The sequence below is a fragment of the Kryptolebias marmoratus genome, linkage group LG15 (genome assembly GCF_001649575.2).
Source record: "Kryptolebias marmoratus isolate JLee-2015 linkage group LG15, ASM164957v2, whole genome shotgun sequence".
Lineage (NCBI taxonomy): Eukaryota > Metazoa > Chordata > Actinopteri > Cyprinodontiformes > Rivulidae > Kryptolebias > Kryptolebias marmoratus.
Window position 1 is genome coordinate 4,327,829 of NC_051444.1, and position 16,995 is coordinate 4,344,823.

The 16,995-nt window shown below is 36.2% G+C and overlaps 1 protein-coding gene across 2 annotated transcripts in view; it reads right to left on the reverse strand.

Moving 5' to 3' along the window:
- gpc6a (glypican 6a) overlaps positions 1-16,995 on the reverse strand; it is a 149,711-nt gene that overhangs the window by 63,290 nt on the left and 69,426 nt on the right. For both annotated transcript variants that reach the window (XM_017405206.3, XM_017405200.3), the window contains exon 3: positions 10,106-10,497. In XM_017405206.3, the coding sequence (XP_017260695.1) occupies positions 10,106-10,497 (392 nt within the window). The remainder of the gene's footprint in view (positions 1-10,105; positions 10,498-16,995) is intronic.

Sequence of the window (16,995 nt, forward strand, 5' to 3'; positions counted from 1 at the left end):
AGTGTTGCACCGGGCTGAGCACAACTTGCCACCGAGCCAGCAGTCTGTGGGCGAAGCGGACGGCACCTTGATGCACACCATAATTGTACAGGTGTTTGTATCCGTGTGTGTGTGTGTGTGTGTGTGTGTGTGTGTGTGTGTGTGTGTCACATACTGTATCTCACACACGTGATTAAATAGACTGTCTGCTTGGTGTCAAACCTTTCAGATTTGCAGTTTATCAAAATTTTCATTTGACACACGTTATTTAGAAACCCAGGACTGTGAGGATTTGGGTTTTCGGTTTGTTGTTTTTTTGTATTGTCTGGTTTCTGTTTGAGTTATTGTTTCAGTTTAGTTTGTCCTGTTCAAGTTTGCTGTCACTATTCGCCCCAGTCACTTTTTTGCCTTCCTGCCACGCCCATCTACACCTGTCTCTAGTCTTGTTAATTGCTTCACTTTCCAATCACCTCCTGTTTAAATACCCGGTCATTTGTCTCACACGCTACTGGATTGTTGTTTCTGTTTCCTGTTGCCATGTTCTGCTCCACGCCTGATTTTCGTCTTGTTAAAATTTAGTTCTTGATACGTCAGCCTTTTGTTTTTGTTTGTTTTATTTTAATAAATTAGTTTTCTTTTCGAAATGAGTCTGAATTCTGGGTTCGCCTCCTTCCCCACCATACCTGACAAGGACACTGTTTCATTTAAATTGGATGATTTTTATTTTTTATTTTATTTACATCTATGGTAGATGACCTGCTACTTGTTCATTCTTCTCTTTCTGCTTCTTGGAAAGTTATTATGTATACAAATAAGTAAATAAACAAAATAAACTGATAATTCAAACTTGCATTTAGGTTTTGTTTCTTTCTTCTGTTGTACTGACCCATGACCATTGTACTGAGGCATACCTTTACACTTTTAACCCTCCTGAAGCCTTCAAAAGAGAGAGAGAGAGAGAGAGAGAGAGAGAGACAAAGAAAGCTAGAGAAGTCCTTGTAACTTCAAGTCAATTTGACCCGAAGGCCACAGGTTAATATACAACAGAAGGAAGATTTTTAACAAATGCTTTTATATTTTTGTAAGCCACAGATTACAAATATCATTACAGACTAAATGAATAGATAAAAAACAGAAACAAACTGGTGAACATCAGATAAATATTAATTCTTTAGTACACAGAGTTGTAGATTGGGCTTAATGCACCAAAGTTGTCACATATAATAAAACGCAGTCTGTAGCTCTTTATTTTCCCTAATCGTACTCCTTTCTGTGCTTCCCTGCAAATTTTAGTGTCCCTCTGCTCAGCAGGATGGAGCCAGGACAACTCCTGAGAGGCCACACTAAAATCAGTTGCTGTCAAATCAATGAATGTCTGAGACTGACAGAATAATCCACATATGAGCATCTGTGCCTCAGTGAAACAACACAGTGGTACTTGGCAGGTCCCTGTGACCCCCCAAGAGTCAGCTCGAGTGTCTGTCTCTGCTGAGGTGCAGGGATTGCCCGTTGATTTACCCTGACATGTTCCATGTTATGTAGCATGTCTGGGGCACAAGTTGGGCCTGTTTCTTTAATTTACCACGACAAGTGCAAACACGTTAAAAGCCAAGCACGCGCTGCACGATGACCCGGCACGGCACACTGTGAGCCACTCATCATCTCTGGTGGGTACAAGACCTTCATGCACATCATTGTTATCCATCGGCCACGGTGTCTCCTGGATTAAAGCGCAGCGCTCGCCCCCTGTCCATCTGACTCTAAAGGTCTGCAGCCCAGCCTGAATGTCAGCGGCAAACACCTCTCTTGTGGCTGCCAAGAAAGCTCTAGACAAATGTCACAACACTGGTGCTGACAGCTTTCTCTAAGTGCTTGTTAAATAAAGATGTGGTGCCACACACTTTAAATCAAGGTGCAAAAAAGAAGTCATGAGAGTGAAATAGGCAGTGACAGTAGAATGGTTTGACATATTTTCAACCAGTAGATAAGACAGATGAGTAGGAAGTGCTTTCATGTTCAAACTTGATAGATGTTTCTATAAATTTTTGACAATTTTTCATCCTTTATTTTGTTTAAACTGTCCTCCAAGTCGGTATCTGGCTGATTGAATCTGTAACTTTTTAGAGTTTTCAATATGAAACAGGGGAGTATACAGTACATTTCCTTATTATCCTTATTATATCATTTTTTGTACTCTGGACCACATGCTGCCTTTTATTTTTTTCCAACATTCTGCAGTTCACCACAGATCAAAATCTTTTAATTAAAAAGGACATCTTTGGCGCAGCACATTTCCCGATGACGTGCCAACCTTTTTGAGCCAGTTGCCATCTGCCATCGCAGCAATGTGGCTGAGGCCTTATCCCCAGCAAGCTGTGTGAGCTGTGAGCCAGAAGGATGGAGGGAGACAGTCTGAGAGAAAGAGGAGGGACAGAGCCAGACAGAGGGAGAGAGAGAGACTAGTTTGTCTGGTGCATCTGTATCACCAGGCCTCAGCCAACAAACATGAACAATGTTCCTATATTCAGAAGATCACGCAACCTGTCACGCCTCATGATGCTGTTAGGCAAAATATTCTTTCCTAAATTCATACCAATAATCTGGCAGATTTCACAAACCCTGCTTTGCGTCTTCCTTTTGAACCATTTTATGTGTCAACAGGGAGAAGTGTTTCTTTAATCCAGCACCTTTCCTAAATTGTGAGGGTTTCTAAAGAATCAAACTGTGTCAAAGTAATTTGAGTTCTTTGAAATTGCACGAATGCTGAGTCAGCATTCAGGTATCTGAGCCCTGACTCTATCAGGTTGGCTGGTTGAAGATCGGACCAAGAATGCAGGCAAGAAACTAAAACACTCTTAAAAGATAAACTTTAAACAATAGCAAGGAGCCATAAGGTGCACCAGGCAGTGTATTACTGCAACAAATGACCATAGACTGAATATAAAGGCTGGGCTGATGAGGAAGTGGAAACAGGTGAGTCATTACAAACTAGAAACAGGTGCAGATGGGAGTGGCAGGATGAAAAGGAAAATGGTTGAGGGTGAGTGAATGATGGCACAGGGAACAAAACTACACAGAAAAACATGTTATAAAGAAACACCAGGAACAAATTTAAAAAATGAAACAAAATCCCCAGATCCTGACAGACTCAAGCTCAGCCCCAAGAAGCCAAAGGATGTCATTTTTATGTCAGCTCATCATGCAAGAAGGAAAACTGAGGCTGGGTGCCGTGCATACTGGCTGGCAGGTGGAGATGGGAACCAAAATGGTCTCCTAAAACTTTTTTAGGAGCTGAAGTTGCTTAAAAAAATGGAGAAATGTCTGGGATGTGTGGGTTTTTCTTCCAAGACCTTCCGTTTCCTCAAATAACTGGATGTTTCAATGGTAATAACTATATTTTAAATGTTTTTAAATGTTTTTCTTTGCTCAAATGGTATAAGGGCAATGCCTAACACTATCATCTGAGCACTATTAATCTTTAGCAGCTTCATGAAAGGAAAAAAAAAGAAACGTAAATGCCAGGTACAAAGACTAAAGGTGAGTGAACATGCAGGTAAAGTTCAATAAAAAAAACTTTAAATCAAAATTCAGAAAGCTTGGAAATCTACTACTGCTAAAAATTATTCAAGAGTTCAAAATTAGAAGAAATTTTAACTTCTTAAAAGCAAAATACAAAAAACGAGATGGACAATACTGTAAACGTAAAGAAAAAGAGGTGCACAGATTAAAGTTAGTCATAAATAATAATAAAAATATTTTTTATTAAAAAAGAATATTTTGAAATAAATTAATATATAAATAAATGTAAAAATATACTAAATATTATGCTTAGTTATTTATTTTAGAATACTTTTCACTGTTTGGCATGCTCATTTTGTAGAAGTAAGTCGGACACAAAAAGGGAGGTTCCTCAATGCTACATCGCCTATACACAACTATTTATTCAGTATGGATTCAAATAACATTCTACAAAAGATGAGTATTTATTTATTTATCCATCCTATGTGAAGAGTTCTCAGTGTTCAGTCATATATTACCTACATTTGCACATTTTTCTAATAGAAATCACATACGTATGGCCCTGCATGTAAAATAAAAATGCATATGGCCCACCATGCCAGACTTTTTGATTAATATCATTTTATGTTGAGAAATTATGCATTTTTAGACTTTTTTTTGTCAAATCTTAAACATAACATTATGCTCATTCTCATGCATTATTGCAATATCATCATTCTCAACTACGACCACACCAAATTTTAGCTCAATATCTGTAAAAATAACTGAAATATAACTATTTTTGTGTTTGCCAAGATTGCTTTGCTGCGGTGGCCATCTTGAATTAAGTTATTGAAAAATTGAATATTTTACTAACGATGAAACAAGCGAAAACATTATTGCTTCGCCTTTGGCAGCGGGTGGTAACAGTGAATAAAATGTTTGTAAAAACTCAGAGGCAAAAGATGAAACTAAAGGTGAAGATATATATTCTTTTTTGACATTACAAACATGTCAGTGGTTTTACTGTACATGTTCCCTTCGATGAAGGACAATAAACAGGTGTTTTTGCTCGTGTATCTGTTTGCATTTGTCTGTACTATTTGCGAAATATTTCATGAATCACTGAACAGATTTTAATGAAACTTTCAAAAAGTAACCAGTGGGTTGAAATCTACAACTGATTAACTTTTGGAGTCAACCTAATTTAAGATGGCTGCCCCTACGAAGGCTTAGCCAACACAAACATGACAATAAGTTAATTTTACAGATAATGAGCTAAAATCTGGGATTGCGGCGGCTGACAGTCAGTCACAAGACTTTCATTTCTCAACATGAAAACATAAAAAATGATCTTCATCTAAAAGTGGGTGGGTATGCAATGATATGCAATCCTTTAAAGAATGCGAGGCCTTTAATTGTTAATTGTCGTTCAAGCCCACAGCACTGATCTCACCTCACTTTTTTTGATAGCAGTGGTTTCAAAACAAAGAAAACCATGGAAACCACACGCAATCGATACCGATATCTCTCAGATGTCAGCCAACTAATCTGACGGCACAATAATCTTAGGTAAATGTTGTGTGAAGATTAGAAACTGCCTCAGAGCTTAATTTGAAATTATCTAACAGTTCTTGGTTAGAAACGAGTGTATAATGAGATCAACACAGCGCTGTAAGCCGTCAGGGAAAACAAATCCCCCTGTGCAAAATGCCCCACTCGCTTCCATCATAATGACTAAACATGCACAAAGGACTAGGCAGGCTTCCCGGGTGTATGCAGAGTGAGTGATAAGTGCTCTAAATGCCTGAACTTTAAACCATTGAAAAGGTCCAAATCCCTGCAATCTTCTCTCAGCAGGTCTTAATGTGGCTGGACTGTGTTTTAAGTACATCCAGGATAAAACTCTCAATGGTCATCATAAACGGTAAGCCAAAGAGATTCTCCTCTTAATCCAGGATCAAGCTTCAGGAAACTGTTCAGTGCAAGGCAAGTGAAATCCCATTTTATGGAGCGATATCTCTGGGTTTCTGGCTGCGCTGCATGCAGAGATGTCTGTTGGCGGTAATTACGTGCGGCTCATCATTGTCAGAGCATCATCCTGTTTTACAGCTAAGTGAAGATTTTAGGCGACGGATGCTTAAAAGCACTCATTTTACGAAAAAAGCCACATTTTGTCATTTAAAACCTTTCGGTTTGCAGAATTTAGGTCAAAACTGTCACGATGAACGTAAATATTTGGGTTTAAACGTGAGCCGTGGCCTGTTTGACTAATAAGGTTCATCCAGATTACGCAACACCACATAACGTGGCAGCAAAGGGAAACATGTTTTTTATTTTTTATTTTGTTGATTTAGAAAATTCATACACTCCTATTGAAACACTTTACTGCGGAAACCGAGAGCCGACATGTTCCTCATGGTTCAAATCACAAGTTATTTATGTCGTTATCACGAAACAACGATTACATTTTCTCGAGATCACGATATGATTGACTGATCAGTTTCTCAGTGTTCTTAAAACCTTGCTGAAAATGTCAGATCGCGGAGAACCCGACATGGATCAACGCATCAGATTTTACTTCTGTCGAGGTCTAACACAAACTGAAACTGCAACGTGTTTGTCTCGTAGAGATAGCTTTCATATCGGCCTTCGTCGTTTAAGGAACCCTCTCCCGCTGGTTTAACACACGCAAATCATCTCCTGATCGTTATTCCACGATAATGACATAAATAACTTGTGATCTCGAGAAAACCATGAGAAAAAAGTTATCTCTCGGCTTCGGTACTTTACAATATCGTTCAGTCCAAACTTTCAAGATAAGGTAGAAAATAAATTAAAGCAGGGGCGTCTGGTTGATTAACGGCCTTCGAAAAGAATAATTTACTCAAAAAGATGGTTCTTCCTAATAAATATTGTTATTTCATTACTTAGCTTGCTGTGTATTGTTTTGTTCTGTGTGTTTTTAAACTAATCGGACTCTTAAAAAAAGATTTTAGAACGTTTCTTTAAGATTCATTCCCCCTTTTTTTTACTTACTGACAGTTAAGATGCAGGACAGTTCGTCAGGAGATCCATCATCTCGCTGCAGGCAGACTCTGGAGTATTCTGGTAGACTTTATATTCAAATAAAAAATCCAATAAAGCTTGTCTGCTCCACATATAAAGGCTGTCGTGTGCACACATGTGTACCTGTTCATTTATTTTATTTTGCAAAGATAAAATAAAAACTACTCCAGTTTCAGGAGGGAAGGATCGCCCTCCATCGTCTGAACTGATTATTAGGTCAGAGTTTCTGAGGAGCACGAGACACATCCTCAATATTTTCCTCATTACTTGTCACAGATTACAATTTTTATTTTGTAATTAAATAATTTACCACCATTTACATGTAGGGCTCACAAGTTACTTCCCAACCCTTTATAGACCCACTTATCGTAATTACTAGGCCAATATTAATGAGGCTTTTGAATGAAATTCTATTAAATATGGGTGTGGTAGAGTTTCAAGGACTAAAGCCAACCTCTGCTCCAATAATAATAATATTTAGAACTGAATTAAAGTAGTTTGTTTTGATACAGCAAAGGCATTTTCCTGGCCAGAGTGAAAAGCTTAAATCTTACCACGGTGTTCAGGAGTAAAAGTTGTATAAATCCAGAACATCTTTTGTCAGATGAAGAGTCTGCTCAAGCTTAAACGCATAATTAACAATAAATATCTTTAGAGGTCATTTATGCTAGAGGTTTAGTAAGAATTAAATATGAAAATTATCAAGCCAACTTATGCAAATATGGGTGCAAAAGACTGGGAATAGTGATTAAGAAGGTGATATAAGAAGTTCTACAGGTTCAGGTTCAGTTCGGATTCACTAAAATCAGGCTTCTTTTGAGCTTAAAGAGGATTTTAATCACATATCTGAGGTCATGACTGTGTGCCAGACTTTTACTACGACATGAATTATGCATAGTATATATAAATTATTTAAAAAGGAAAATGAAACAATTGAAACTACAAATTCAAAGCCAATAACTACTTTACAGCGAAAGTGAAACAAAAATAAGATTTGTGTTTATTTAAGACAGTTCACATGAAAAAAATGAGTGCATTGTTTAGATTACCAAGATAAGAGTCTGACTGTATAATTTTGTCCAAAAACAGCATTTATATATATATATACATATAAACTATAGGTGGTCATAACGTAGCTCTTAAGGAAAGTTAAATATTCAGTTCATAAAGTATTCTGTTCTTAACTCTGTCTTTAGTTTGGAGAAATTAAGCCTCCAGCATAAAACTGACTGAAGTTCTTTATCATATTATGTACATCTCATTTACTTTTTTGACCTCTCACTCCTCCTCCGACTGTCTCCTTCGCTGCTCCTCTTTTGTCTCCTCCATCGAATTCAAATGAACACTGAGCTTCAAGCCAAGGCGCAGCTATAAATTAATCTTATTACGGCTGAAGTCTGAGGACAGTTTGAAAGTTTGCATGAATTTGCTGAAAAACTCTGATGTTAGCATAACAGCAAATGAGAAACACTGATTTACGAGGGCTTGTATCAGTAATCTGAACACGTCAATAAAAGGATTTGCTGCAATTTTTGACTCCCTGGGTAGCAAATCTTATAGAAAACATTTTCTTTCAATGCTGTTTTTTTATTCTATAAACATACAGAAAACTACCGGATTTAAATATAAAACAGGATCTTCATATTTGTAAACAAAGACTCCTAAATCCTCTTTTTTTCATATGTCCAATATTTCAGTTTTCTAAGAAAGTCATTCTTTTAAAATGTATAAAAGCTAAATGTTGAATTCTGTGCATGGCAGCATTTTTGCAACTATTTCATGCCACAGAACTTCACAGCAGTTTGTTCACAGGGGCTGCAAACAGCTGTGGCTAAATATTCATGAAAAACTGTTGCATAACTTTGTGTTTAACATGGAATTATGAGCTCAGCTTCTAAAAACACATCTGTAATCTCGAGTGTTATATTTATTTTTCACATTTTTCTAATGATATCTCAAACCTACAGTCAGCTGTATAGATGTAGGAAAGGATCACAGGTTGAGCGCTGATTCAATAATCAAAATATTGCTTTCCTGTTTTTATTTTTTGTTTTTATTTTTAATTTTCAAATGTTGTTTGCAATCTAACTACCTTTGCATACTTTGAGCTGTTTTAGCCATTTATTTATCAAAACATTCACCTCATTCAGGAGATGGGTGCCATGACTTTCGGTCTCAAATATTTTACTTTATCAATATTTTCTCCAGAGAAATACACAGAGATCTTTTCAGTTCCTCTAAAAACATTATTCTCTTTAAATGTTGCTTCTGCAAACTGGCTCTGTTTTTGTCGTTTTATGATACTTCTTGTTTTTAGCTACCATATTGCTGCTTTTAGTGCAACTTTTTTTGTTATTTTAATTTTTAGCTACTCTTTTGCTGCTTTGATTTTTTTCAAGACTTTTGCAACTTTTAGCTAATCTTTTAATACTTTTAGCTAGCATTTGGCTACTTTTTGCTTTTAGTTATTGTTCTATTTTTGTAACTTTACCAACTCAGTTTCAGCTTCTTCATTTTTTGCTCCTTTTTTTGAAAATAATGCAATTTCTCTAGTTTTTTTTCTCCTGAATGTTTAAAACATAAAACTTCACTTGAAAACCTGTGAGCGTTTATTTTAAATGGACAGTTTTGTGTTGTTGAAGTGATGTTCTGTCAAATAGTAATCAATAATTATATCTTATCAGCTGTGAGTCTTTAAAAAATGTTGTTTTTTTCTATCTCAGTGTTTCCAATGCAATATAGAACAAATTCCTCTTTTATTGAAACTCATTTCAAATATCATTCCACTCCTGAAGATCAAAAGCATTAATACAAAACAAAAAAGTCTTTTTTTGGAAGGTGCCTTCTCTTAATTTAGATGCAACTAAATTTTTATGAACTATATAAACTGCATAAAATAAATCAGGAAAGTGTGAATGATGGGGATTGAGAGACCACTGGTGCTGAATGTGAACTGTTTGGATGTTTCAGTAACTTAATAAACATTTTTTGTGCATGCATTAATCCCAGTATTAGTACAAAAACATTCTCATTTTCAAACTGACACTTGATCAGGAGAGCTTGGCAACATATTTTCACACAAAGTGCATATATTTCAATCTATGAAAGAATTTGACTTTTGTTTTAATTAATTTCAGCTGGTATTTGGTTGCATTTGCGTACAAAATCTACAGAGCAATTTTTTTTTTTAGGAAAAAACAAGATTCAAGTTCCAGTAGATTCATTGACAATGTTGGCCACATGTCAAAAAACTAAATTGCTCTTTCTGCAAAAAAGCTTCTTCATTTATTTGGACATAAAGTTGAAAAGTCAAAATCAGATTTTCAAGAACTTCACTTCCTTGTTGGAATATTTTTCAACATATCAGAGCCTTAAGATGTGTTGCCAAAGTCCTGATCAACCATCAAATTAGGAAACCCCTGAATGAGAACCGGCTTAGTCAACATAATATTGCCTGGAAAACATTTTGATTTCATTAAAAATAAATGTTCAGTGTTACAAGAAAAACTGAACTCCCCCAAAATTCTCAGAGTAGCTACAAAAAGAAAATTCTCCTCACCTTAGCGACCCTGTTGGCGACCTCCCGGCCCACCATTAGCCCTTGGACAAACGTCCGTGCAGCTATAAATGCCCTGGTGACCAGAGCTTTTAGCTTCCTGGGCACGTCTCCAAAGGGCTTTAGCTGGTCTCCGTATTTGGTGACACACTCCAGGTAGTCGTCTGTGAAGTGGTACTGGGAGTTGAGTAACTGGAACATGCGCTCCAGCAGCCTCGACCAGAAGTCGTTCAACATCTCCTCCAGGTTTACGTTGCCTCCTGTGTAGTAGCGCTTTAGTTCGGTGAAAAGGTCCTGAAACACCTCAGAGTTCTGCATATACAGCTTCCCATATGTCTTTGTGAACATACTGTTGAGAGATTTTTCAGAGTTGTCCAGCAGCTCCAAGAAAAACTCTGGATGGATGGTTGGATGGTTTGGAGAAAGAAGGGAGAGAAAAAAACAAAACAAAAACATATCAGTTAAATATTTACGTTTTGTATTTTTGTATTGTACATAAGAAAAAAAAAGTTTCAAAATAGAAGCAAGAGTATAATCTTTGCAAACAAGTCTTTTTTGCATATATTTTAATTTAATGAGTCATTTTATGGTCTTGTCTTCATATACAGAAGCAAAGCAGCCATCAATGAGCTCTTGATTATGTGAAAGTCAGCGCAGAGCATTAATAATTTAATAGAAGAAATAATGGGCCACAAGGACCATGAATGATTAATGTAAAGGTTTTGATTGCACACTGTAACAAAATATTCATAAGTTTTGGATGCAGACACCAGTATACATTATCATCCTGGGCACACAGCATTGTTCCCAGATGCAATAGTTTCTCATTGAAACAATTTATTTGTTCACAGAGGCTGTTGACCTGTGAGCCAGTAATTGAATATTGCTTGGGCTTTACTTGCTTTGAATTATTGGAAGACTCTGTTGCAAATTTTACTGTGAGAAAAGCACATTTCCCCTATAATGTACAATTGCATTAGTCATTATTTAAGGTTTAAAGCAATGGAAAATGCACTTATTGTCCTCCAGCATCTATTTCAAAGTGAATTATTTTTAAATATATTTTTCATAAAAAAACGAAAAAAGCGAAATCCACCCCAAACATTAGAATTATCCTCCTATTTTTGACAAAGTCTTGCTAGTTCCCTCCAAAGGAGTCCAGTTGAGGAATGGGCTCCACTGGATATCTAATGGTCTGCAGAAATATTTGGCAGCAGCACATCCCCGAAATATAGAGCCTCCATTAATGCCTTTAACCCAATGTGCATCGTGGTGCTACATCCTCCCAAAGTAAACAAATCACATTTACCTGAGCATCTATATGATGTTAAATTCTTCGCCATCATTTATTTGGTTCAGTTTTGAAGCTTTCCCTAAGTCCCTAAGTGAAGCGGAGCGCGAATATCCAATATCCAACTTCAAACTAACTTCACTGCGGTCGCAAACCAGTTTCCTCCCCAGCTGCAGCTGTTTTGCACGTCCTGCAGTGTAATCATGGAACATAAACGCATCGACAAACACTTTGTGTCTGCAAAACATGTGAGGAGAACTGCAGACCAGGGACGATCCAGAAATGCTCATGAATGTCAGTTTAGACGCTATCAAAGTTCTCAAATAAAGCAGCTTTTGAGAATGTCAATGTTTGTTGGGAATTATCTTACAAAACTAGGAAGGATTTTTGGTTTATATATTACAAGAAAAGTTTTTTATTTTGATTTTAGTAAAAAAAAATCTTAACTTTTCATAGCAAATTTTAGGAAAATGCCCCGCGAAATCAGGCATTTTAGCCCGCAACAATCACCAAAAATGCCCGCAAAATCCTGGAGGGACTGATATGACAGAGTCTTTGCATGCTGCCTGATACCGTATGTCCACCACCTGGTCCAAACCCCCTCAGGTGAGCTTGTACAGAGGTGTTCTCACTTCACCTTTAACTGTGTCATAATGTTATGGCTGATCTGTGAATTTTACTCTTCATCCACACGTAGAACACCGGTAATATGATGTTTATTCCAACGCTCATTCATCCCAGAGTGGTGAGAAGTGCTGGAAGTTACGCAGTGACAAAAATCACAATCCCACTCATTTTTGGATTTGTACAGGCAGCGGTCCAACCCCAAACTGTACAAAGAAATGTTTAATGTTGGCTCGCAAGTTGATTTATTTTCTATGTGAATAAAACGTGTCTGCTTTCACAAAGATAACACAAGCCAGTTGACTGCCCCAGCATTGTTCACTGCATTAAAATTTTAAGCTTCTGGGAGAACACCAGCGTGAAAGACATGTCCAAAATTTGTCTTTTTCTTTTTTTTGTCTTTTTGGTTGTTGTCTATACAAATCCAATTATGAGTGGGAAATAACTGGACTTGGGGGGAAAAAAGTAAAGGGAGAAAATGCAAAGATTAGTAAACAGAGAAAAAGTGACAATAATAAACAGTTTTTCACAAAAACTTACCAAAGTACAATAAAAAAAACTAGGGAAATAAAAATAAAGCAACCATACAGGATTTTTTTTTCTAGAAATGTGGATAATGACTCAAATAATTTATTACAGTTAATTTACTACAGTTAAAAATATCAATTTATGACACATTTTATAGGATAATAATTAACTAAATGTGTTCTTTTCTAATTGTCTGTGCTTTGTTGACACAATAATTACTTTTTTTAAAGCCATTTATTTATTTCTGTATTTATTGTGACTTCTGGCAGTTCTGGTCCTTAAATAAATTCATTATTCAAAAGATAAAACCCAGAAAAATTGAAATGATGTTGATTATTTAAAATAAAACAATTCAAAGACCTTTGGCAATTATGACTTCTTCTTTTGTCACCTGCCAAAGTTGCTTTCTTCCATGTGAGAACTTGCTCCCTCGAGTGTTAAATCAGTCAACACAGAGAAAAATAGAAAGGAAAAAAAAGCTGAATTAACAGGGGAGTCTCAGCGAAGCCTAGCTAATAGGATCCCATGTTCCTAAGCACACAGGCGTAAATGTTGAGAAGCTCATAACACATCTCTCTGAGCTCAAATGTCAAATATTCCTTCAACCTTTTTTGTAAACAAACATGCAGCAAACGTTTCACGTGCTTCGCTTGCAAATAAACCCGCTGAGGGCTCTTCTGCTGGCTGACTGACATTTCTTTGCTTTGTTAATGATAGCAGTCTTGACCTAAAATGGTGCTCTTATTATGGATTTGCCTTCATGATTAAACCATGAGGATTTAAAATAAAAGTTTTCCACGCATAGCTTGTTTTATTTGCTCTATTTTAATCAAGAAAAACAATATCTAAGCATAAACTACATTAGAATATTCAAGCTTAAGTCTAGTTAATTATTAAAGAAACAAGAAATGATCCAAAAGACCCAAAGCTAGTTGCTCACATGCAAGTTTTGGGTGTCACACACAACTGAAGGTGCTTCTTATAAGTTTGCTCGCAGTTCCTCAGACTGAAGAAGTCTTTTGGATAAAAGAAACGTATCATCTAAGAAGTAATCACCCAGAGGACCTGACTCAACCTTGTTAGATTTTTCTACCTGGAGTTTTGAGCATGCATCGGCACGCTTTCACAACTTCCAAGATTAGTTGGAAGGTGCATGTTAGGGCACCTTCCAACATTCCATCATTTTAGTATTTATTGTATTTTTTTTGCAGAGCCTTTTTACTTTCAGTTGAAACAGCCCAGCATGTTCACACCAAAAACCAGCCAGGAGACTGGTCCCCAGCCATTTATTCTACTTTCTTTGCGGCTGAATGACCTGCCATTACACCAACATTAGTTTAAATATTAAGAGCCTGCAGGGGCTGTTTCATTCCATTTTTCAATTAGATCTGAATCAAGGACATGTAAGCCCCTGTGTATTGAACATGCTATGTTCTATATGCGTTACCGGTTAAAGTGCTCTCAAGATGGGCAGAGAAAATAGCACTTCAGAAGAAACGTTATATTGGTTGTATTATATTACAGAGAATTTGGAAGCATAAATAGTTATCAGGTCCATTTGCTGATAATGCAGAGTCCTAAAAGGCACAGCAGGTGAGTTCAAATGTGTCCTAATCACTTCATAATAAGCACTTCCAAAAAAAGTTAAAAAACAAAAACAACTGGACTTCTATTCTGTAGCTGAAGAAGAAGCTGAAGTCCAGTTGTTTTTGTTTTTTAACTTTTTTTGAATTTACCATGGCCTGGATGACTGAGAATCTACACCAGCATATTCATAATAAGCACTCTTATGAAAATGGGGTTAGAAATACTTTTTGAAATTATAGCAGTAAAAAGTTTTTTTTTCTATGAAGAACCGAAATTTGAAATAAGAAAAGGTTCATAAAAGATCATAAACTGATATATTCTAAGCTCATGGATTAATCTATGGATCTGCGCTGCATAAAAGACGAAGTTTAGGTATGAAAGAAAGGTGACAGATGTCAGAATCACAAAAGTAACAAACTATATTCACGACACTAAATATAGTTTGTTGCCTCTTTCCGAGCACTGCTAACAGGAGCTAAAATCTCCTGTCTGTGGTGCAGCAGCTGCTTTAAACGCGACTGGAACGACTTTAAAACTGTGTTCATTTGCGTTAATCCTGCAAATACATATATCCTTATGACTACGGTCAAACAGTTTTGAATTCTGAGACCACTAAATATGCTAAAATAGCTACTGTTCTTTTCTTTGCATAACTTAAAATACACACATATATATATATATATATATATATATATATATTTTACATTTGCTATTTGAATCTATTTGTTTGTTTGATCCTAAGCCCGTTACCTGGAAAACAGACCGCACTGAGAGTTTTAAAAAGCAGATATAGCCTGCCAGAACACGGAAAGTGAATTGCTCTCAGCCGGCCAAAGTACATATTTTGCCAGGGAATTATCATTGAGAGTTATTGACCTTGGACAACACTCTGCTGCTCAACATTCAGCGTGTTAACTCTTGGAAACGTGTCAGCAAATGAGTCGATGATTGCATGTTTTAGAATCATTCTCCAAACCTAACGAGTACTGAAGGATGTGCAAATAAAATGTTGACAGTTTTTTTTTTTTTTTTTACAGCAATTAAACAATTAAGTAAATAAATCAAACAAGCTGATAGGAAGGGCTTTTGTTTTGGTGCAAAGCTGTAAAATGCACCATCAAAACTACCTTTTTTATTTATTCATTTGCCTTTAAGGACAAGAAATGCAAATTACTGTACACCAAACTCAGGAACACATTTATGACTTTTGAAAATTTACTATAAAACATTTGCTGTCAGTCAAGGCATTGTGACGGCATGCATTAAAACCCTGGAGATATTTTATAGAAACATTGTGAAAATGGTGAATACGTAGAATTTTTCCCCAAAAAATATAAGTTTAAGAAAATATTCAAAAGAACCTGAACATTATGAATTAAAATTTTTCTTTGATATTGCATTAAATATTCCTTCTAACAAAAAAAAAAAGGTCTAAAGCCATCTGACATTTAGACTAATACATCAAATAATGATTTTTGGCTTATTTGAGTATTTTAAATAAAATGTGATAATAAACGGTTTTGAGGTTTTGTAACGTGAAGGTACTGGTACGGTGTGTGAAATTACATAAAAGTTTTTCCACCATCATCACCATTATTAATAAAAGGATTAATCAGCTCGACAGTCTCAGGTTATTTCCCATGGCAAACACACACACACACACACACACACACTAAAGATAAGCCATAAAAGTGTGGCAAAAGTAAGTGGTAGTCCTAATTGACAATGGACTGTCATTTTCTTATTGCATACAAAAACCCACAGTGTTCATGCCCTTGAAGTAATTTCAAGTGTGAAGAATCCATTTTCTCTGAGAGCGATTCAAAGTGCTCCTTTGATATCTGTCCTAATTACTGTAAATAATTATTATGATTAATAAAGGTGACCTTTCTGCTGCTCTGATAATAACACTTTACCCACAAAAGAAAACATGCATTTGCCCATTAATTTGTCTTTGCTCTCTTTGAAAACTCACTTGTTATATATTTTTTTACTGCCTCAAGCAATGAAATATCTCATTCTGACTATGGTTAATTAAGAGTTATGGTTATGGTTAATTAATGGTCCAAAAGTCTTGAATAGCCTGAAAGTAGTTATTGTACAGAGCAAATAAAATGACATTTTTTCCAAATTTTTAAGGAGTAAGAAAGACATTTAGCTGTCAGTAGTTTGATCAGAGGCCAGTTTCATCAGAAATTTATAGAGTTAATGCAACTTTTTTTAGCTTCTGCAAACACTTTAACTTCATGTCATCCAAAAAAATACATTTTCTGAGGGTTTAATCCACCACAGCATTTTGAGGAATTTTTAATCTGCCCAACTTTCTGTTTTATATCGAAGAAAATATTTCAAAGTCTCTGGAAGCAGCATTGATTTTTCATTAGTAAGATTTATTTTCTAGTTCTAATGGAAAAGGTTTTAGTAAGCTTTATCCAAATGAAGCACTTTAACTGCACATTAACAGTTTTGAGCGGATTGATGAGGAAGTACGGTTTTAATTTACTGTAAAAGGTGTTTTTGAGGTGGATTTTCTCAACCCAGAACCACAACGGTTGGAGTGAGTTCAGTGTATTTAATACAGATAACATATGTTGTCATCATTGAAGGTGCAATATACGATGACAAAATTTGTTTAACTAATCAAATATGTGAGATACACACAAGTGGAGCAAACGACCTTATAATCAAACCAGCAATCAATCAAACCTGTAATTTACCGTCCCAAGAAGAAAATGTTTTTGTCATCACCTCTCAAGGTTGGACCCCTGACCTCTCAAGGATAGACCCGTGACCTCTCCAAGATGGACCTCTGACCTCTCAAGGATGGACCCGTGACCTCTCCAGGATGGACCCCTGACCTCTC